We start from the raw sequence: 24,805 nt of genomic DNA, 5'->3' as shown, positions 1-24,805 counted from the left end.
ACACATCTAAAAGTTTGGATATGGAGTCCTGGACCACGGTAAACAATTTCAACCACCTGTCTTCATCCTCATTAGTAAGAGCGTGTGCACACAGCACTGGCCTGAGGCTGCTCATGAAACATGGAAGAGAGAGTGCTGATAAGCTGGTGGAATCGGACAATGCCAAAACAATGGAAGCAGAAAGAACATGATCACAAACACTACACCAAAATCCTTTAAGTAATTAGGAATTGGAAAGGACTACAAACTACTGAAACTCTCCAAATAATCATCACTAATATAGAGCATGCATCTGAAGCTAAAACTGCCACCTTGATGTTTAATTGAAGTCGTTTAGTCCTGGAGCAACTCAAATCTTTTTCCGGAAAATATGTTCAGTTAATTCAAAACAAATCTGGAAAATGATACATTTGAAAAAAACAAATGCGATAAAAGTCAAGGTTTTACACAGACACACTAAGACACTAATGTATAAATCTTAATTGGTATTAACAGAAATTCACAGACAGAGCTTAGATGTTTAGCTGCGCTCCCTTTGGTGATCATTGCCCTCCGTGAAGTTATAATTCATGCTCATTTCCTCTTTTAAAAGTTAACCTCATTAGCTGTGCAAGCCTTTTATGAGATTGCCACTGCGGCGTGCAATGGTTCACACTGCGGTACAGTGGGAGTTTATCATTTCACGTTTGAAAATATTCTGTCACGCTTGAATAAGGAAATTAATTCAATGTGAGTATTATCAGTCTATTCATTTAGATAAGAGGCTCAAGTATACAAGTTAATTCAATAGGAGCATTTAAAAAAACTTGAAAATGCAACTTGAAATGCATGTACTGTATGTGTTTTCATGATACATTGCTGAAGATGGTTATTGGAAGCTGATTGAACATCAGCTAACATTTGAGCATTTCAGTAGTAGTAGCACCAAAAGTGACAGCTGAAACAGAAATAGTAGTTGTAATAGTATTGGTAGTTTTTGCAAGTCATATTTGTCGGTGTTAAGAAGTAAAACAAACTCACACATTGCACCTTCCTTGCTTCAATTTGCTTAAAAAACCAGCCGAATACAAGAAAGTTTGCATCCAAATACTAATACGGGTTTATAAAGCCAACAACTCTCAAAGCAAACACTTTCCCTATTTTTATTTCCTCACCTTGATACAGAGGATGTGGGTTCCGGCTTTGACAAGCTCGTCTGCCAGTTTCACGTAGTAATCCAGAGAGTACTTCTGCCTCATTGGGTCTGAGACGTCGCCTGTGTACGAGATGGCAGCCTCCACTACGCCACCTGCTGCTCCAGCAGCTTCCATGCCCAGCAGCATGTTAGGCAGGTAGTTCAGGGAATCAAACACGCGGAAGATGTCCATGCCGTTCTCCTTGGCCACCTCGCAGAACCTGGAGGAGGGGTGGAAGAAGAGGAAAATAATGTTAGCGGACTGCACACAGTGAAGTAAAGTCCACATTCAAATGGGAGACAGAAATAGAATAGGTTAGGTGGACTGTCGAGACTTCCTTTACACTGCGAGGTGTTCACACAATCACACTCACACATATAATGAGTTTGTCTCCATGCACAGTGTATCCTAGATAATAGCACACATCCGGGTTGGAATAAGCTGTTTATATCCCTCTCCGTATCGCCACTCATAAATATCGCTACCTGCCTTAATACAATATTCTCACTATTTCCATGAAAAGAGAGCTTACACAGCCTGCAGGGGCCCACAATGACGGGAGAGAAATGTATACCCGCCTCATAACCAAGCTGCTAGTGGTAAATCCCTCCTATTATTGCCTTGGCCTCGGTATCTTAATCAGGGTTTTTCATAACTGGGCTGAGTGCTTATTGTAGCGGTGTTACTGTGAATGCAATATTTACACACTCACACACTCACACACACACGGAGAGCTTTTGTTTTGGTAAATAAACAGACACACTTAATATTGTGCCACGAGAGGATTACCAGTCCAACGTCTGCGCGTCCAGTATTTATTCAGCACTACAATGCACACAAGTGTTGTCTAGTGGACGCTGTTTGGCATCAAATCAAAAGCACTGTACTGTCCTGCATATTTGACTCCGCGCTGATGGAATCATGATGTGAATCATGGGCTTCAGAAGATTTTTCTGTCAAATAGAGTGACAAGAAGATCTCATTAGCAATCCACCAGCCATTTTAGATATTTAAAAAATGGTACATCCCTCTCGCTACAGGGTGTACTGTACTGTGACCCTACTGTGACATGCACTTTAAATCAATTAAATGAAATGAAATTACACTTTGACTTGATTTAGTTAATAAAGACACTTTGCTTGCGGGCTGCCACAGTGAAAACGACGCAGGTGACTGATAAAGGAAGGAAGGGAGAGAGAGCCTGGCCAACAGATCAAAGCCATTAAACACAATCATGTGCAAATCTTCAATGGCACTCCCCCTACGGGACACAGAGTGAGAGGGGAGTAGAGGGAGATGAAGAGCAATCGGGATAGAGAGAGGGAGTTCAAAATGGGGAAAGAAGTGTGTAATGTGGAGAGATGAATGGAGGCATAAAAAAAGGAAGTTATAAGAGTTGGAATAAATAATGACTATGTTAGGAAAGGGGGAGCAAAATAACGGAGGATATGGGAGGTTTGCGTGTGTGTGATTCAATGGTGAGGAGGGGACAGCCACATTAGTCATTAAGCCACCCTTAATTCATTTAAAGTGAGGGGAATTACACCGTGCTTGTGGGGGCGTGCGCGTCCTCGTTTGTGTGTGGACCTGCATGCCAGTGTGTGCGCTTGTATATACATGAGTCATCCGCATCGTCGACGTAGCTTGTGAAACCATTTGGAAAAGTGTTAGAGGCATGTGTATGCATGTGTGTAGGCACAGGAGTATTTATGGCCCTAATGACATTACTGGTCTACATCTGTATCAATGTTGTGTGTGTGTGTGTGTGTGCGTGCGTGCGTGCGTGAGAGAAACTCACTCACTACCACGCATGGTAGGAGGCCACAGGAAACCATCAACCATACTGACCTGACTAAATGTGTGTGTCAGTTGTGTGGTGTGTGGTATAGCTACTGTACAGTGTATTTGTTTAGATCTATTTAGAGACAAAGCAGCTGTGTCAGCTTTAAGCTACGTATGAATAGAGACCAAGTGTTAGGATATAGTTGACTTGACAGAAAAGGAAAAATAAGTACTTATTTTTAGTATATGGATTGATTGAATGAAGTATCCTGCACCACAGGGTGTCCAGCCTATATGGGCTTAGATCACACTAGACAACAGCCATTCTAATCATGTAACTGATCATGACGTACACATCCACGCAAAAGAAAATTCAACAGACCCAGTTCACATAAGAGAGGAATCCTGAATGAAGGATACTCTCTTATCAACCCGGCTAATTGTCTCATTAAAAGTCACAATGAGTAGGATTTTCCTAAAAATGATGTATAGAATTTTACAAACAATTCTCTCTCAAACATCACTTATGACCCAACAGAAGTGTGTGTTGGTGTCTGTATCTGCAGAGACCCTGCCCTATGCCTGTATTTTCTTATTTTGCTGTGTTCGAAACGTTTCTGGGCGTAATGTAGCTAGCTAGGTGCCAGATCGTAAGCACGCATCCAAGAGGAAGCTAGGAAGATTGCGGACAGAGTGCCGAAGAAAATGCAAATATAGTGAGCCAAGCTGACAAAGCTCGTTCCAAAAACGAGAGTGAATCTGGGATGGCTTTCACTCACTGGCTAGCACCATAAGCCTAGTTCAGCCGGCGAGGATGGGCGGGCTTTGAACGAATTTTCACCGATAAATTAAAAAAATTATTAAAGTGATGGTTCGGAGTAATTTCACCCTAGGGTCCTTTGCACCATGACCTCGAGCCAAACACCCCCCCAGAAGCTTTTTTCACCTGGGTCGAACATTGGGAGAGTTAGCGTAGAGTAGCGTTAGCCGCTGAATAGCTTAGCGCAGAGGCTAATGGATCCGAAGTGTCTCTTAACATTACCCCACTAATAATGCCCGAAATGATACCAAAGGTCTACACTAGTATATATAGGTTATGCACTCATAAAACGATGGATTGTAAAGTTTGTAAGTACACCAGAAGTTTATGTAAATAACACTTGCCTGCGCTTCTGCTCTCTGCTGTTGTTGTTGCTGCTGTAGAGCGAGTGCTTAGAGACATCTACAAATTACAACACCGAAAGAGATGCAACAAAAATATTTTTAATTTAACTTATTTTTTAAAGTAAGTGCTGTAGTATAACTAGCAGGAGACAAGTAATAATTGAGGTAAGTTTGGAGAAATTACCTTATTTAATCATTAAATTAATAAATATTTTTGTTGCATCTCTTTTCGGTGTTGTAATTTGTAGATGTCCCTAAGCACTCTTACTGCCCGGTAGTAACAGCAGCAGTAGCAGCAGAGAGCAGAAGCCAGCAGGCAAGTGTTATTTACATAAACTTCTGGTGTACTTACAAACTTTACAATCCATCGTTTTATGAGTGCATAACCTATTTGTACTACTGTAGACGTTTGGTATCATTTCGGGCGTATTAGTGGTAATGGTAATCAGACACCCGGTTCCATTAGCCTCGCGTAAGCTATTAATACGCTACGCTCCGCCAATGTTCGACCAAAGGTAAAACCTGGAAGTGTTTGGCTCCATCGCTCATGGTGCGAAGCAGCACTAGGGTGAAATTACTCCGAACCATCACTTTAAGTTGACGTCAGGAGTCACCCAGTCAGGAGACATTTTCTAAATACTATGACAGTGACAGAAAATGAAGCAGGGGTAGCAGCAGCTGGCTTAATGGTTTCTCAACTATTCAGTTAAAATGTTTTCAACACAGTAAAAAAATTGTTACAATATGAAAATGGAAACGTTTCTTCAGTGTTATGAAGGGTCTGCTTGCATGCAAGACTGAATACTACAGACTGTAAGTGTTCAGTATGTAGAATACAGTCTTGCATGCAAGCAGACCCTTCAATGTATTAGAGCCATATATTTGATGTGTAATTTGCTCCTGAGCACTAGGTGGTGTATTGTTCAGGCCGAGGCTGGCCACAGGTTATTTAGGGTCATCATGTCAGTAACCACAGGTGTTGCCAATTGAAATTTTTTTGTTTTGCTAATTGAAAAATGTTTTCCTTTTCAGCTGAAACATAATGAAAGTGACAGCCATTATTTAATATTAACACTATTGAGAAAGTAAACCGTTATGCTAGAAGTATTGGCAAAGACTGGATATTGGGTTTTCAGAGCGCATGTCAATCAGCAGCCAGTTGCGGCTAAAGTATAGGGGCTTAGTCACTACATGTGCATGCATAAAACAATGCAGATTAGGCATTAGTGTGTGCATAAACCTATATTTACGGCCCTGCTTTGTTTGTGTCAGCATATTTCCTTTGGATATTGGATACAGTGTAAGGATTTGGATGCAAATACAAAAAATGTGTGCATATTGGTAAAAAGCCTCTTGTTGTTATGCCTGTGGTGTTAGCGCTTATACATTTGATTGTTTAATAACAGATTAAAGAAATTATGATAAAATGTCTGTATGAGTGACTCACTTAAAGACAGCGTTGTCAGGGTAGTTGGTGTAGCCCACGGCGTTGGCCCCTCTCAGCAGCATCTGGAATGGGACGTTTGGGATCAAAGCTCTCAGCTCCTGGAGTCTCTTCCATGGGCACTCTGACAGGAAGCGCATGGCCACATCAAAGGTAGCACCTGCACGCACATGCACACGCACACACACACACACACACACGGCAGTTATTTCAGCTGTCATCATAAGTTATTTGTCATCCTTACTTGGATCTCAACTTTAGACTCAAAAACTAAGATTTCAAACGTATCACATTACCCAAAAACACACACTGTACACATATAATAAAAACTAATGGATGCTCAGATGAAATATCTGATGATACTTGCACATTCATTGTTCCTTCTAACACTTTCATCATTTCATTCTAAAGCCACATTAAAATCTAAGAACTGTTTCAGTGGAAGAAGCAGGGGGAAAAAAAGAGATAGCAATCTCTTATTTCCTTTTCTTGGGGGAGTAGATTAGCGGATCTCATACCCGTTTATCATATCAGCCAGAAATATTGAAGCCTCCAGTGGTTTTCTGCTGATCCAACACTGTCATCATTAAATTTCATTTTCTGAGCACTCTCACACACATTTGGACACGGAGAGAATACTAAGCACAACTGCTTGTTCCCTACTCTGGGAGCAGCAAGAATGCCCTGGATACCCTCCTTATCAATTTTTATTCTTAACCCCCCCACCCCACAATTTGGAATCTTAGCCCATGTCAGCATCTCTTAAACTACTGGTTTGGAGTGGAAATGACTCCAAGCAATCCTATCTGATGTTAAACATATTAGTATTAATGTATTATAGCGTCAAAACATGATGCTGAGCGGGGATTCAGCTGGGACGGCAGAATTTACTCTGATAATTTAATAACAGGAATGAAGAGTGACAGCTGGTCCCACACTGCTGTAGCCTCTTCTGCCTGTTTTTGGAAAGATAGGCAGCCTACAATGTGTCATGAAAATGAGCTGACAGAAATCAGGGAGAAAGATGGAAACATGTCTGTTTCTCAATGCCCACAACTGCCAGCACTGTATTCAACACTGCATGTAATGTTTAAAGAAAGAACAGAGAAAAATGACTAATCATCTGGTGTAAGTGTTGTGGGAATGTATGGGCCTTTAACATCTTAGGTACGAGTATGTTTTTTTACAGAACTCAATAAAACAGTTTTTTACAGTCTCATATTGACAACTCTTTAATCCATCTAACTATCCCCCTGGTGGGAAAATAAAGTTAAAAAAAATCTAACTTATATTTCATGCTCTGAGCCAATAAAGGAAAAATATGTGAATAAAAATTATTCATATCTATAATTTGAATCATTGAATTACATATACACACCAACCCCTCCCCTCCCTCCCCACACACACACACCTCCACAGTTAGCATTTTTGCTTAAGTGTGCAATTATGGCCCTGATGCATCAGACAGTTTATCCAGTCAGATCAATTTTTATGTCTCTGAGATTCCACCTAATCGTTGTGGATCGGTTGAGTTGCCTTTGCTGCCTGTGCTGGTCAGAATTTTAAAATGCTTGAGTGTCCGCTGCCCGTACAAAGAAACAGGTCATATTCCTTAAAACATGCAAAGCTACTCTGAAACACTGATTCTACAATGCAGGGCAGAACGACATGCACACGCCAACATGATCATGTACATTAATTAAGAATCTGCCGCTTTACCATTCGATAAATTGGCCAACTGTGAAATAGATATGAAGAACCATATAGATGCATTATGTGACCCATTTCATGTTACTGTATCTTGCATGGTACAGGCAGCAACGCTATATCAGGACAGGACTTAATCCTCAAAGGGCTTTCACAGGCTTAATCTCTTCAATGATTCATTCTGCCTCTAAGCAGCTGAAACATGTGAAAGCAATACTTTATTTCCTTATCTAAGACCACTTTTGTGTTAAAAAAAAAAAAAAAAAACCTAAAACATTCTTGCATAGGGACAGCGTGTCAGGGTAACAGCGTTCAATACTCACAGCCATCTCCCTTTAGTGATTTATTTTGGTTCAAAGTGATTCAAGCTCAGTGTAATATTCTCGATCTCAGATCACTTCGTAATAAAAGTGCTTTGTATAGGGACTTACTATCGAGAGAGGCAAGGTAGTTACTCCTCCGATGGTCATTTAGTGATTTAGGAGGAAGTGTTTAAAATGTACAATTACAAGCTGTCCTTGTGGGACAGTGTGTGCCAGAGCTGAACGTTTTACTGCAGCATGGTAGTTTACATGTTATTTGTGCTTCACAACCTAAATCAATATGAGGCGAGCAGCTAGTGAATCTGGGAACTTTGAGTATTGAGAGCTGAGTGAATAAAGGATGTTTAACAGTGGGGATGGGATACAAATTGATACTCGCACATTATCCTGACATACTGCAAAAGATTACAACTTTCTCTTATTAAAGAGGCACTCCTATGATTTGACACATGAAGTTTACTCCTCAAGAGGAGAACTCCTCATCTGGTGAAAACTGTTGTATAAAGGAACCCCATAAAGTCAGAGAAAATAACTCCTGATAATGTGTCCGATTGAACCTGAGACTTCAAAAGGGAAAAGAGGAAGATAGAAGAGTCAGAGAAGGCAACATATAAAACAAGGAAAAAATAAATGTATAACCCAAAAAGAAAAAGTCAAATAAATAAGACATGTTGTATTTTGTACACTGGTTTAGCTTCTTTTAGACTAGTCTAACTGCTATAAAATTGAGTGATAATACTGACTTTGTGTGTGTAAGAAAAGCAAAAAACAACTGAAATGACCTTTTATTGTCATGAGAAACGTTAATGAGACAGCTCCGATCTTTTGAGGTGGGGTTGTATAAGGGGCTTATACATAGTTCGTACAGTAAATGGTGGTCGGCACGTCCCTAGTTTGGAGAAGCAGACAAGCCCGACACAGAAGCTAAGCAATGTCCTGCTGTGGATGGGGGCAGCAGCAGGCCTGCCTTGTATGATCCAAATTTTCATCAAAGATGCCATTTTCAGCGTGTAAGCTTGCTAGCTCGAAGTTTCCTGAAGCGAACGGAGTTTGAGATCAGTAACACACAGAGTGAAATGCAAGGGCCATCTGGCGATGTGAGGCAATTATTCTAAAATTTACTGTCGTTAATCTAGACTATGCGTCAGAAAGAGCTGTTTGGGGGCGCCTGGGTAGCTCACCTGGTAGAGCTTGCGCCCCATGTACAGAGGCTCAGTCCTTGCCGCAGCGGTGGTGGGTTTGATTCCGACCTGCGGCCCTTTGCTGCATGTCATTCTCCATCTCTCTCCTCCTTTCCTATCTTCAGCTGTCCTGTCTAATAAAAGCCCAAATCTCTAAAAAAGAAAGAGCTGTTTGATGGTGATATACAGATATAGATTTCTTTTCATGAGGTTTGATGGCGTACGGCCAAAACTTGAAAAGTACCTACACACAAATATTCAGTCCTCGCACACCTTTCCTTTATACGTGACAGTCAACGTGAAATTGAGCGCACATGAATGAGCCACCGACCCCGCCATGCCTCCTCCCATAAATTAATATGGAAATGACCATAAATGCGCCCCCGACGTCAGTCTTTGTCCAATCCCAACGGGGTAATCCTGCAGCTGGCAGAAAAAAACGTTTGAGGTTGAGGTGCTGATCGCGGAGGTGGAGGCAAGGAAAAAAAGTTGCGTTTGTCATCACGGATAAGCAATAAAAGAAAATCCCCAGAGTGGAAAATGGTGACTGGGCGGTGATGCACCGAACCATGGTGGAAATTGAGAAAAAGGTCTAATGTCGAAGTGGAAATCAAGAGAATAGTGGCAGCAGCACCACACCAGTTACCGAACAACATGCATCTCTGTGTCAGTCCAAATTACGCACAGTAAGCAGTTTGAACTCACTGATGGAATGCAACTTATTTTCTAAGTGTTAGCAGGCTCAGTGAAACTTAGTCCAGCGCAAGGCAGACCCGACTCAGAGGAGGAGAGGTTAGTGAGGCCAGCATCTCCACGGCAGGTGACAGTGCGCACGGATCCACTGTGTCACACATGGATTAAATAACGAAATAGTAAATAGACCTACAGTAACATAAATTTAACAGAATCAAGACCGTCAAGATGGTGTTTGGTGGACTGGGTCAGGTTCATTTCCTACACCTTGTTCACTTACACAGCCTACATATCATCCATGGGATCAATTACGCATCACATGAGTTTGCCCAACCGACACAGCGTTTGTTCCTGGGGAGATGGATCTGTGTGTCCTGCCTCCTTGGTGCCATGGATGTTTGAGCCTCCGCAACTACAGACTCACAGACACTGGCATTTTCCATGCCGATCTTTTTGTTGCACAGTCACTAAGATATTAAATCTATGGGAAATCCAGAGGATGACAAAGTATTTTCTAGTGTGAAAGATGTGAAACATTATCCACATACATGATACAACTTTTATGGAGTATCAGTGGATATAATTATGTTTTTTTCATAGACAACGTCACAGACGTATGTGAGTAAGTGGAAACTTTATTTTGTAATGTTTGGTGAGTTTCGGCACTTTTCAGTTGGAATATATATACACACATATACACACACACATATACATATACACACACATATACATATATACACATATACATATATACACATATATATATATATATACATGCATACATACACACACACACACACACACACACACACACATATATATATATATATATATATATATATATATATATATATATATATATATATATATATATATATATATATATATATATATATATATATATATATATATTCCAACTGAAAAGTGCCGAATAAAGTTTCCACTTACTCACATACTGTCGTATGTGTATATATATATATATATATATATATATATATATATATATATATATATATATATATATATATATATATCTCAAAATCACACCGTGTGCGGGAAAACCAGTGTACGCAAGCTTTTCGCGCGTATGCAATGTTTCTACATGAGGCCCCTGGTCCCCAGCAGTACATTGCTTAACTTCCATGTTAGGACTCCTGTGGGCTTCTAGAAAATAAAGGGACGTTTTCCTTGCCCCTGTTGCTAAATGTTGGGTCTCTGTAAATCATATTGTATGGTCTAGACCTGCTCTCTATGACAACTGTCTCGAGATAACTTCTGTATGATTTGCTATATAAATAAAAATTGACTTGAACACTTCAAACTGGGGACTTGCCAAGCGCCATCTACTACACTGAATATGGATAAGAACCTCATACAACCACACTATAAACAATCCAAACTACCCCTTTAACAGGCTTGGTAGCAGATTCACTCTTTTCTAAATGCTTTGTTGTTCCTACTTTATTAGTCAAATTAGCATCATAATATTAATTTGCACAGGAAGCATATTATTATACTGTAAAATCACAGGAAGGATTCGGGGGAATATATCTCGTTCTAGAATTTATTCTGCCTTAAAGTGTTTAAATAATTATTAGAAAGTACTATTCTGTTTTTTTCTGACTCATAATCATATCATGCAGGAACTACCGAGGCCTCAAGAGGATCCACTAGCATATTACGTTTCTCTTCGATGATTCACTTACTCAACTTTTCTTAACCGAGTGAGACAATCTCAGCTCATATTAGCCCATTACAGAATCATCACCGTTGGATTTCATAGATGTACTCTTGCTGTCATTGTATAAATGGGACAGAGACGAGCATATATTCACTTCCTCTGATGGTACACTGTTAAAATTTCAAGAGCTTTCACTGACAGACAATTTCAAAACTCCCATTGCAATTCAGACATTAGCACTTTATGAGAGAGTTCAGAAGGAAGACACAAAAGAAGATTAATTCACCTTTCGCAGTGTTTACTAACCAAACTAAGTGTGTTTTTAGAGTATTTACCACATTGTCAGCTTAGTTCAAAATGATTATACCTTAAAAAAAAAAAGTGTTGACATTATGTGATCTTACAATAAGAAGCTTTTAAAAAGACATGTTCATTATTAAACATATCTTTATAACCATTTACACTGAAGCATAATACTATGGAGGAAATATTTATTCATAATTCAAATTGAAAGTCCAAAGAGAAAACAAAGCGAGATCAAATTAAAAATATTTTTTTTAAATTTTCCATTTGGCTTTGGCTTTTGAATTTAATATTTGGCTTTTGAATTTCAATTTAACATTGGCTTTTAATTTTCTTTTAATATTTGGCTTTTGAATTTCAATTTAACATTGGCTTTTAATTTTCATTTAATATTTGGCTTTTTAATTTCAATTTAACATTGGCTTTTCATTTTCATTTAATATTTGGCTTTTCATTTTCATTTAATATTTGGCTTTTGAATTTCAATTTAACATTGGATTTTCATTTGGATTTAATATTTGGCTTTTGAATTTCCATTTAACATTGCCTTTTCGTTTGGACTTGACACATGTCAATGTAAATGAGGAGGCGTGGCCCAAAGGCCGGTGGGAGGGTCTGAAACGAAAGGGGTGCAGAGGCACCTTATGAACAGCAGGGGGAGCTGACTGCTGAGGAGCACACTGTTAAGCATCTGTCTGCAGCTTCACCACTAGGCTTGGCCTCTTGTTTCACATGATAGCAGGGGCGGATCTACCGGGGTGGCATAGGGTGGCAACTGCCACCCTAAAAGAAAGCCTTGCCACCCCTGCTGCCACCCCAGTTGGCAGCAATGAATTACGGTAAAAGTTATGGCCAATTTGACAATTTACGAGCGTGCGTCTCCAATGTCCGACTACAGTGAATGCTGCATAAGATGACGTCAGAGCGGAGAGAGCCTGTTTTGTTTGGAAAACTGAGTGGCGCTAAGCGAGGGAGCCAGGAGTCGCGATGAATGGAGACACGTTATTTCGCCAACTATACAATGTTACTTAGGGTCTGACGTTTGTTCTGTGTAAAGTAGGCTACAAAAGCTAATATTGATTCAACGTCTGTCAAGGAAAACATCGTTACTTTGAATCGTACAGAAATGAAGAGGAAAGGTAGCATATTCAGTTATTAAAGTCTAAAAAAAAAAAAAAAAAAAAAAAGAAAAAAAGAAAAGAGAAAGGGGGGGGGAAGAGAGAGAAAGGGGGGGAGGAGGGGGAGGGGGGGGGGAGGGGGGGGGGGGAGGAGAAAGGGGAAAGGAGAGAGGGGAGGGGGGGGAAAAGACAAAGAGAAAAGTACAGAAATAGAAAGAATATAAGCAAAGAGTCAGCGACAGGAGGAAGTAAGTAAAAAAAAAAAAAAAAAAAAAAAAGACGAGAGGCGTAATCCGGAGAGGAAAAAAGTCGCGGAGAAAGATATGTAGAAGAGCAGCACCAAGATAGAAGGCGAAAGGAGACAAGAGCCAAAGCTCAGCTGCGAGAACGAAATGAAAGCATGCGCGATCACCGAGGGCCATCTCAACCATCGCTAGTCAAGCTGCCAACGGTATTAATTGTTGATGCATAGTATACTAAGTTAGATATGAATAAGAACAAATGACAAAGCTTAAATATGAATAATTAGGGAAAGTTGTCAGTGTGAAAGTTTGATGAGATGGGGAGATGAGTTTTTATATTTTGTGTAGAATGTATTTTAGATCTATTGCTCAAATTAAATATAAAAAATATTTAAAACAAATAAAACAAAATAAACAAATGAACCTAAAAATACTCTCCCAGGCTAAAATGTTAGTGTGTTAACACAGTCTGATGGTTAGAACTAATCAATGACAGTTCCTAATCTTGTACAAATGCTGCCTGCAACGCTTCCTCTCTGACACAGTCCAAAACAGTTTGCTTCACCTCTCACACATCTGCCACTCATCACCTGGGTCTTAACTTAATGCCTTTCCTGTGATAATGCCCCTTACTTCTATCATACTTCTATATCTCCTATTAAGTGAGATCACATTGTACGGTCACTTATTCCTAATATGAACTGTTTAAAATGAAACCCCAAATGCAGGACACTGATTGCATGAGATGAAGTTTGTCTGTATGAGTTTGTAAATGGCAGCCTGTGCCCTTTTGTAGTGTGTACATACTATTTCTCATCAAACTGTGATAACTGATTAAATTCAGTAAATATACGTCTGACATATGTTGCCACCCCTCAAAAATTCCTGCCCCCCTCTCGCCACCCCAGAAATATTTTTCTAGATCCGCACCTGCATGATAGAAAATGATGATGTAGGCTAAACACAAACGACATTTAAACGACTGTTTAAAACACGACTCAGACAACTTCTCTCTTTTGATGTTTTATTTAATTAAGCAGCAGTAGAAACATGGGTGTGGGTAGCTCTGCTACGTGTGTTTGTGTGTCGTCAGATCTCGAGGACGCACACACACACACACAATCTCAACTGGATAGTTATCGCCCGAACTGCCACCTCTCCTTTTTCTTTCTCTCACTTTTTTCTCCGGGTGGTGCGCGCGGTGTGAGGTGCGTGTCCGCGCCATTCTCCAACATGTAGCCTACTCACAACAATCACTCCTGATTGACGGCCTTTTGTACAGCCCGTGTAGGCTACTTTTTCAGACTTCCAGCTAACTAACTAAATAGCAGAAGGAAATTATAAAAAAGCAATCAATTCTATAATCTAGATCGGGAGTTTGCCGTAGTAGCAGCAACAAACAAATGGGAACTTTTTACAATTTTCATCTGCTATTCCACCACTAAATTCACTATTGAGACTTTTTTATGCGATAAATTAACTGTGTAGAGTTTGAATATGGGCAGTTATACAAACGTTGATGGCCAACTGCACATTTTCTCCGATGTCATCAGAAGCTTCAGTCTGACGGGACAGCCAGCTGGTGGCGGCCGGGATCGCCTCCCTGCTGGCCGGCCAGTGATGCTCACAGACACCGCTGTTAGCTGGAAGTCTGAAAAAGTACACGGGCTGTACAAAAGGCCGTCAATCAGGAGTGATTGTTGTGAGTAGGCTACATGTTGGAGAATAGCGCGGACACGCACCTCACACCGCGCGCACAACCCGGAGAAAAAAGTGAGAGAAAGAAAAAGGAGAGGTCGCAGTTCGGACGATAACTATCCAGTTGAGATTGTGTGTGTGTGCTTCCTCGAGATCTGACCACACACAAACACACATAAGCAGAGCTACCCACACCCATGTTTCTACTGCTGCTTAATTAAATAAAACATCAAAAGAGAGAAGTTGTCTGAGTCGTGTTTTAAACAGACACACCTGGGGTGAAGTTGGGAACCAGAATCAGCTTTAAATACAGTCTTAATCTCGTCCTCACTAACACGGGCCCAATTATAGTAACTACATGAAAACTTCACTGTTGTTGGATGAAATGTCGTTTGTGTTTAGCCTAAATCATCATTTTCTATCATGTGAAACAAGAGGCCAAGCCTAGTGGTGAAGCTGCAGACAGATGCTTAACAGTGTGCTCCTCAGCAGTCAGCTCCCCCTGCTGTTCATAAGGTGCCTCTGCACCCCTTTCGTTTCAGACCCTCCCACCGGCCTTTGGGCCACGCCTCCTCATTTACATTGACATGTGTCAAGTCCAAACGAAAAGGCAATGTTAAATGGAAATTCTAAAGCCAAATATTAAATCCAAATGAAAAGCCAATGTTAAATTGAAATTCAAAAGCCAAATATTAAATGAAAATGAAAAGCCAATGTTAAATTGAAATTCAAAAGCCAAATATTAAATGAAAATTAAAAGCCAATGTTAAATTGAAATTCAAAAGCCAAATATTAAATTCAAAAGCCAAATGGAAAATTAAAAAAAAAAAATAATATTTTTAATTTGATCTCACTTTGTTTTCTCTTTGGACTTTCAATTTCTCTTTGGACTTTCAATTTGAATTCTAAATAAATATTTCCTCCATATAATACAACCCCGGCAATAGTTTTAGTTTTGAAAATCTCACCCCAGTGCCACTGCTTCTCTCTGGCTTTCAGAGAGAACAGTTCAATGGGCCAATAGTTTAGGCTTTAAAAACACATGATAAATCTCAGTATAGAAAACAGGAAGCTCTTAGTAAATTAACATCTTGAATGCTCAACCATAAATTGCTCTCAAAGCATGCTTTCTATCTGATTTTCATAGACCATTTTGCACAGTTTCCTGTTTCTCATACAGATGAAGTCAAGAGAAATAGTCAGAGAAAGCGGATAGTTTGTGCTCTTTCATCAGTAAAAAAAATATAGACATGTCTGACTGTGCTGTGAGCTTCCCTTTCCCTAAAAGGAGATTTATCAGTTTTTTGAAAGCCTAAACGATAGCCCCATTAGTCTGTGTATAAACCCAGTGAGACGCTGCAGGAGAGTGGTAGGATCCTCAGAAGTAAAGATATCACTGACGTTGTGCTATTGCATGATTATAAATGATGGCAAACATTTTAAAACTGGTGTAGGCAGTTTTGTGGAAAAAAAGGCCAGCATTTAAAAAAATACAGCCCTATTCCTGTAAGCTCTACCCTTTTCCATCCTATGCCTTCCCCCCCGGTACATACCTGTACTAGTCATTCATTTTAATCATCCCGATCATGATTGTGATGTGATCCCGGTGCAGATGCCATTATACAGTATAGCGCAAAGTATTTGAGAATTACTGTGCGGTTTTCTTTGTAAAGCCCTTTGAGATTACATACTGTCATTCAAAGCTCTAGCTAGCTACATAAACTTGAATTAGCCACAGCCGTGAGCTACGGTTAGCAGAAGGCTAAAGTGTTCCATCTCTGAAATGCTTCGCAGATATTATACGCGATATATACACGTTTTATTTCTTTTATTGTCACTCTCTCTTACACTTTGAATTTGAAAAAGTATGTGGTCTGATAAATGGTGCACATATTGTTTTTAAGTCTATACAATATTGAAATGTTAAAAAGGCATTTATGTCCTTTAATAAAGAACTGGCTCACACAATATAATGAGACATACAGAGAGAGGCAGCTTCCCTGGCAGCTATTCCACTACCAGAGTCAAGAACTGAGTTCACTGCGAGTTTTCACAGTCTCTCTTCAAAGATTTACTTTTAATGTAACCGCTCAAACAGGGCTAAGCTGAATTCATATCATCTTTCGCTGGTCAGACTCATAATGACATCACCATATACTGGGAGATGGATACGGTTAAGCCCTTTCTATCCAAATAGCTCTCAAATGTTTTACTTTTATGATAACCTTTTTATCCATTTGAACACGAGATGAGTAGATAGATGCTAAATGTGAGATGTGCTCAAAGTGCTCTTCCCACAGTAATGAAATATATTGTTTTCCCCTAACGGGTGCACCAGGAGGAATTTAATCTCAAAAAGGTTTTACAGCACAGAGGAGGTTTCACTGGACTCTCTCTCTCTCCATACAAGTTTATTTTTTCTTCTCATTTTGCTCAACCATCTAACGATGAGCACAGTCAATGAAACCGAAACCCTTTTTACTTTGGGCTTTTGTTGTTTAGTTCTTGTGTCTGTTCTTGTGATCTACTCAAAGCACTCCGAGCACAATCACATTGAGTAGATTACTATAATTGAGCATTAAATTAAATGTTTCAACCTCAAGAGGTTCACTGGGCATAACTCTTTCACAAATATGTGTGTATCCTAAGTGCTCAAACAGTAAAACTGAATTTCCTCTTTAAAAGCAGTTCATAACGACTGCAATTCACATAGGACCACCATCAAGAAGTGTTGATAATTGGTCTCGCTGACGACCGTTCAAACATTTTTTATCTTTATCTTTTTTAAGTAATTGCATATTATACAGGGACGCTGTCGGACTGTTCACGCCTCAAGAAGTTTCAATAACGGGTGATTTTCTCTATTCAGTCAAGAGCAGGCAAAAGGTACAATCATTGTCTATTGATGGAACTCGCTGAAGACTGACTTATGAGAGAGGAGATGGAGACATGAGATGTGTTTTCAATAGCGCATGATTTTTACAGCACAAACAAGAAAAAAAGAGGTACAATCACTGTCATCAATGAAACAGCGAGATCTACAGCAAGAATGGGAGGAGAATGGAGAGAGTTCAGACAAATTAAATTGTTGGGGCATATACACAAAGTTTAGTGTAATAGTTACTTTGCTTTAGTTTGTTGTGTATATAGGGTTACACCGATACCAATCTCTTGTCTGTATGCTTAAAAATAAAGCTGGAACAAGGAGATGGTTACCTTAGCCTAGCATAAAGACTGGAAACAGAGCAAAACTGCTAGCTTAGCCAAACACCAATTTAAATCTGTCTAATCCCTACCAAAACTAAAGTTTAGAAATTCCGATTTCACGGTGATGAAAAGTTGCCGAGACATAGGTTCATCACACAGAAACTCACCTCCCCAGTTCTCCAGGCTGAAAAGGTTGCTGAAGTTGTGGCTGACAAATGGCGAGATCATCTTCAGGTCGTGGGTCCGAACCCTGGTTGCCAGGAGCGACTGGTGGGCATCCCTGAAGGTGGTATCCATTAGCAAAAGACCTTGGTGGGTGCGGACAGCCTTGGCAAATCCCTCAGGACCGTCGCGCAGCAAAATGTCACGGAAACCGACCGGAGGGTCGCCTGTTAGTGAGGGGGAGGGAAAGAGACAGGGAAACGAAGAACGTTAAGAGTTGTGTAGAGTGATACAGAGGGGTAATAACAGGGAAACAGGCTTGTGATTACAGTATATATGTGAAATCAATATCAGATGCTGGGGGAATACCAGTTTGTGCAGATACTTAATAAGTCAATATTCACTGAACATAAATTGATATTAATACAAAAATGAAAAACTGTAAATGTAGCTTTCATAAACCACAGACCTGAACATATAGCCATGTGCTAAAAAAAAAAGGGCGTTCCATGTCTGTTGAATAAATATGTAAGTAGACCTTTAATCATCCAGTTTACGTGGTGTAAAGACTTCAGACACTGCTTAATGTCTGGCAAGATGAATGATTTACACCAATTTAACAAGACGCCAGGCGAGGCAGCAGGTAAACTGTAAAATGTTATTTACACAGTGTTCTTTCTTAAGCTGTGCTGTTAACAAGTCCGGTGCTTGTCATAACTTCTGGTAGTGAGGTGGCCACAGCCTCTTCTCATTGCTGCTCCTCAGCTCAAGTAGATAAACTACAAATAGATACACAGAAATATAACCCCAGCAGCCGGCTTATTAGACACACCACCCACCCATTTGTAAAAATGGATTTCTCCTGCTGACAGTGACTCACATGGCCATGATTTTCTATATAAAGTAAGCTGCTACTGTTTAGTCAAACAAGAGAGTGACTGAGCTCGGTACTGTGTGGTTGCCATCAAAAAGCGAACCGGTGCCAGGATGGCTGCTATGACACCTTTTTACGCATCTCTAATTTGTCAGGCTTATCAGGCCTGTGACCCTGTTTTAGGTCCCAGAATTACACCAGAAATCAAAGAGCTGTCATGATGTCACAAATTTGAGCATGGCATATGTTTATATTCTATTTTTAAAAAGTGTGGAGGCAGCTCTACATGGATTACATTGAAATTATATTTTTTACCCCTTTTAATTCATGTTCTTTTTGGCATTTTGATACGTTTTATATATTTCCATATAACATATTAGTCTTAAAACTCTCCAAATATGTCTGCATATCCAGTAAACATGACATGCCCAGGTACAAGAGTGTACAGCTATGCTGTCCTGCGAGGCTGTACCTTGAGCTAAATGCTAACTTAAGGATGCTAACATGATCACAATGTCAATGCAAATGCTGATGTTTAGCCAGTACAATGCTTACCATGTTCACCATCTTAGTTACTGCACGCTTAGAGCTGCTAATTAGCACTAAACACAAAATTTGTATGGGAATGTCATTAGTTTTGCAGGTACTGGTCATAAATTAAAGTATTGCACAGATAGCATTTTGACCCGATGATGGCACTAGATGAAAAGTCAGGAGATCACCATGGTCATTAGGATTCATCCTGTGGGGCATATAATTGTCTCTACCAAATTTCATGGCAATCAGTGAGATAATTTACTCAAAACCACAAATGTAAACCTCATGATAGCACAAAAAAGAAATGTTAGGCAATGAGGATTCATCCCCTGGATACCATGGATGTCTGTACAAAATGAGTGCCAATCCATCCAGTTGATATTGACATATTTTAATGGATTACTGAACATTTTGACATGCCGGTGCCGCTAGATAAAATGTCAGGGGATCACCAACTCGGTAGGACTCATCGCCTAGAGATCACAAATGTCTACATAATTTCATGGCAATCCATCCTATAGATATTTCAGTCTGGACCATAGTGGTGGATCGACATTGCCATCCATGGAGCCATGCTGCCGGCGTGGCTAAAATTAAGACAACAGTAATGCAAGCTTGCAGATGAACTAGAAACTGTGAATCACATGAAGCAATATCCATGAAGAAGGATCCACTCCCCAAGGGAACCCAGGAGGAAGACTGTGGGACATGTTGACATTACATGTGTAATGTTTCTGGGTTGGTTACAAGACTGTAATGTCATATACAGTATCAAAATGCACTCCACGAGTAGGAATAAATACACAATCGCTGTGGAATCCCCAAGACAAATGCTGGCATTTCCACTTTATAAAAACTAAATAGTCCTCAAAACAAACAAGTTAAACATCGAAGAGACCTTGCTCTATAGGTGCTGCTATGGCCAACCCTCTATCCTAATCCCATCCTCTTTGCTCATTGCTCTTTCCTCTCCATGCCTGGCAATTAAACACAAGCACAACCAGAGGCATTAAAATATTGGAAGTGGAATTGGGATCTATTTTTGGTGCTGTGTGTGCAATCATCAATCAATTAGTCTAGTTAATAAGGTACTATCTGCCTGCTTACTTGTCCTCCAACCCTGTGTCCCTCTCTCTCTCTCTCTTCCGCTCCATCTCTCTCTCTCTGCGTAGCTGAATATTCACTCTTGACCTTTTATTGTTGTACCTCATCCCTGAAAACAAATGATCTCTGCTATAATTGTCTCTTAGGCCAGCATGAGCAAAATCAGACACACACACACACACACACACACACACACACACACACACACACACACACACACACACACACACACACACACACACACACACACACACACACACACACACACACACACACACGTCCTCCCATGCGAACACCCCAACAGAGACACACAAAATGAGCTCACGTAAACACACAGGCTAGATGAGCTCTGTGAAAAATCACACTGCCGTAGCAAATAGATACAGACACTTTGAACTTATCAAGATCTGTGTATAATACGGGGGACTGGGGAACACACCACACATCTACACACAGAAACAGGATTTATATTCAAAGTCCTCCTTCCATTTTTCACACTCACGCTGTCTTGCAAACTTGCTTTCTATGTTTTTACCACTCGTTGACACATTGGAGAAGAAATTAGGGCATCTGCACTGGGACTACAGTGACTAAACAATTGCCTATGCATGGTATAGTTTCCTAAAGAAAGGCAATCACAGTGTTTGAGTGGATTTGTGTGTGTCCTATCCGTACACAGCAGAAACAAAAAACACTAAAGAGATACAAGTCCCAAGACAATTGACCCACTTTGTGTGTGCACGCGCACACGCACACGCACACACACACACACACACACACACACACGCTTCATCACCCTCCTTTCACTCCTCCTTCTCCTCCCAGGCTGGTGCCATTTCATACCTCTTCCCTTGACATTCTCACCTGTCTGGTCCCCTTTTCACACTCTTCTCCTCCAGCTCTACAACACCAGCCGATGTGAATAGACAGAGCGAGCTGCAGTGCTCAGAGGTACTTCTTTATTTGCAACTTGTGTAGGAGACAATCTCAGAGTAATAACAGCTTGCCTTGTCGCTGTCCTGAGCTGGCATCTGTGTCCTGAGAAGGCTGTTAAATGTCTTCTATCTTTGTGTTTAGGAACCTTTTAATTGTCAGATCCTGGTGGGACTGCTAATCAGTGCTTTATTAAAGTCAGGTGTGCGGGAACAGCCAATTAATTAAGACTGTGCAGGTTAAAGGCAGGTAGATTTGTTAATGAGCTGTAAGACAAATGTACAGCCTCTCACCTCCGCCTGCATTTTCCTGCTGATATTCTTGCTTTTCTCCTATGAGAAACTGAGCAGTGGCTCCTGGATACTTAGAAATCCCTGGACTATACGTTTTTGGTAGATATAGTGGGCAATTTCAATAAGCATTTAGTTATTGTTTACTATTTACCACAAGTGCTAAAATACAGCCTGCTGAAAAACTTTTGACTGACAGTACAGTTCAAGAAAAATAATTTGCTTTTCTCCACACAGTTGTATGGGAGGCATTAAACAAACAAATTGAAATGAAGCCATTGTTTTAAGAACAAAGAAGAAAAAAGTGACCTTGCAGTGCACACACCCAGAGTATCTTGAGGTTTCAGAAAGCCAAATTTAAGAATCTTTATGACTCCTTTTAAGCTACCTGGAAATGAGTTTTCGAGCTAAACAAAAGCAACAAAAATAAATAGTCCTTGTTGTTTGAAGGTGGCTAATGAAAGCATCAATCACTAATGGGCAGAGAAAGAAAAAAATAGAATACTATTAAGCCCATTTGTGCACAAATTTGACATATTGTGCTACAGACTACCTGTCTATTTTAATCCTAAGAATGGAAATACAGCGCACAACTGGGAGGAGGAAAGTAGTCTGTCATTTTTATAAGTCATTCTTCCTCAAGCTAGCTCACAGGCATCTGGTGATTAACCTCTAGATGTCCTCCATTAAATAAATCCAGACAATAATTGGAACAAGGTGTACTTCTACACCATCGATGAAGCGACCACAATCAGCCTTCACAGGGAACATTTTAGACTACAAATCCTAATTAGAAAATAATGGCCTTTCAGTACTGAACACGTTCTGTCAGGACACCCTCGGCCTGTCTTTCTCCCTTCTCTCCTCAGTGCGGAGGGAACTCCTCAAGAATAGTTTTGTTTGTCATTCTTCCTTTCTCCTTATCTGTCGAGGTGATGTTTTGAGATGTGACAATGTCGTTCTGATCTTTGCTCTTCTCTTTTCTGTGGGTGGTGCACAGTAATAGTCCTTCCTACTCCCTCTTTCCCCATTTATCTATGTTTATCCATATCTCCCCTGCCTGCCACAATGTCCATATAAGTATTTTCTCTACATATAGGGATTATACACTGCCCAAACCCTCGCTGCTTCTGTCATAACCCATTTCTGCTTCCATGCCCCGGTCTCTCCCTCCACAGTGTGATAATACAGGCCTAATCCCTCTCTTCTTTCAATCCCTCCGTCGAATGAAAGAAAGGATATAAGCACATTACAAATCTCATTACTAGGCTTTAGGTATGCCTCTGTGCGTGCCTGTGCTGCATACTGTACAACTACTTCATCAGCTGCTTTCAGCAGGTAAGTGGGGGCATGTACACAAAGGGTGTCTGCCTATGGAGTATGTGCTCGAGAGTAAATGCATGTGTGCTTGCTGCAGTAAGAGGGTGGGGAAAAAGAGAGCTGTCAACACAAGATTTGCATAAGAAGACAAGTGGTGGGTACGCACAGAGACACACACTCACTCACATGCAGACGTACGCAAACGCCGCAGATTATTCTTTCCTATTCTACTCCATTCCGTTCCACTGTGCATGGTTTTTAGATGTCAGATTTGATTAGTTATGCCTGATTAGGAGTCATATTATTCACATTATTTTGTTATAAATTCGTGTTTACTGGGCATGCTGGGGTATGTGCTGAGGCAGAACAGGGTGCTGATAAACATGTCAGGTTGATACAGCTGACTATTTTGTTGCTGTCAAAAGGCGCAGCTGCAGAAATTCATGCCAGTTTGCATCCCGAACAAAAAATAGAGCTAGGAGCGCAGAGGGAAAGGACAAAAAGTGCATAATTTCAAAACGGCCACAGAGACAGGCTGTGACATCAAGTGAAATAAGCCAATTTATCTACATATTTTAATGCTTTTTAAAAAAAAAAAGAAAGAAAAAAATGTTTACTTGTAAAACTGAGCACATCTATTTTTTATTTTAAAAGGAGTATTTTTGTATTCCAGTCTTGGTTTAACCTTTCAAAATTTACTCGCTATAGTTAGCGTGGGGAGAAAAAAAGTAAAAAATAAAATAAGAAAACACCGAGCTCGACTCCAGAGACTTTAAGTGGCTCTACAAGCTCATCACAGAGCCCAGCTTGGCCGTTGGCCTTTCCTGCAAGACTCCAGGGGTGCTGGTGCAGAGCAGGGTGAGAAGCATAGAACTTCTGCCTTCACAAACAATGAAGTGCACCCTCTCACCGCTGTTCTCACAGCTCAGCCGTGCACTCTGGGGCCAAAACCCTTTTCCTCCCTGAGTGCTAAACTGAGCCATTCAGGAAGGCCTTTACGCCTACAGCTACCGGCCTGTTCGACAGCCCATTTGTCATTCGGTGGGTGCTTTTATACAAAGTGCCATACGGATCCACAAGTGTTTACATTTTTAGCATGGGTGCCAGAGGGCAAATGAAACCCCAAACCCTTGCAATAGCAGTGCCTTGCTGAATTGGTCCAAATGTAATAAATACAATAAGGACGATGCATTGTGACATTATTATGGTAACAATGTCTGGGGGCACGCTTTTAAAAATAGTATTAAATTATAAGTCGCTGCTGACACTTTGCCCTGCACACAGAACTACGCTGTGAAAACACAGGTTCTTTAATTATGTCATTGCTGAAGCACCATTGCACAGTGCTTTTAAAGCTTTGGCGCAGTGTAAAGTCTGATTTTCATCAGTAAATTAAGAATGTGACTCAAGAGGTGTAACTGGGTTAGCAGCATAATGATGTGTGATAGTGTAAATTATGCATTGCGATTGGCTAAATTGCTTTTGATTGACATACCCAAAATGCCAGGAGGGATGACAGGGTCTATGGAGGAAGGCTTAGCCTTGACTGGGATGGGTGTGGTTGGTCCATTTACCATCACATGACCTGGATAGGAGAATAAAAATAAAGTCAGAATACAAGTCAAATGCAGTCCTGTAACATATCCAACATTCTATAAAGATGATAGCCCGAGGCTAGTGAGGATTATGGTCACGTTTCTATAAAGCAGGGTTTTCCTCCTTTCGTGTCCTACATCTGTGAGTTGGAGGTATTCAGTACATATACCAACAAATCTTTCACACAAATCCTATTAAAGCTGACATGAGTAAAGTAAATCATTATTGTAACACTTCTTGTACTGTACCATTCTTCATCTACAATTCGCTC

The 24,805-nt window shown here is 40.3% G+C and overlaps 1 protein-coding gene across 1 annotated transcript in view; it reads right to left on the bottom strand.

The window, feature by feature from the left end:
* The window catches only part of LOC120573488 (pyruvate carboxylase, mitochondrial-like), a 68,113-nt gene extending 43,561 nt beyond the window's left edge, over nt 1-24,552 (bottom strand). The window contains exons 1-4 of the mRNA XM_039823243.1: nt 24,434-24,552; nt 17,886-18,107; nt 5,569-5,725; nt 1,155-1,395 (exon numbers count right to left, since the gene is read on the bottom strand). Of these exons, the coding sequence (XP_039679177.1) occupies nt 1,155-1,395; nt 5,569-5,725; nt 17,886-18,107; nt 24,434-24,515 (702 nt within the window). The 5' untranslated portion in view covers nt 24,516-24,552. The remainder of the gene's footprint in view (nt 1-1,154; nt 1,396-5,568; nt 5,726-17,885; nt 18,108-24,433) is intronic.
* Nucleotides 24,553-24,805: the final 253 nt, after the last annotated feature.

The sequence above is a fragment of the Perca fluviatilis genome, chromosome 14, assembly GCF_010015445.1.
Source record: "Perca fluviatilis chromosome 14, GENO_Pfluv_1.0, whole genome shotgun sequence".
Taxonomy (NCBI): domain Eukaryota; kingdom Metazoa; phylum Chordata; class Actinopteri; order Perciformes; family Percidae; genus Perca; species Perca fluviatilis.
The sequence above is the reverse complement of the archived record's forward strand: the minus strand, read 5'-3'. Positions and strand labels throughout refer to the sequence as shown.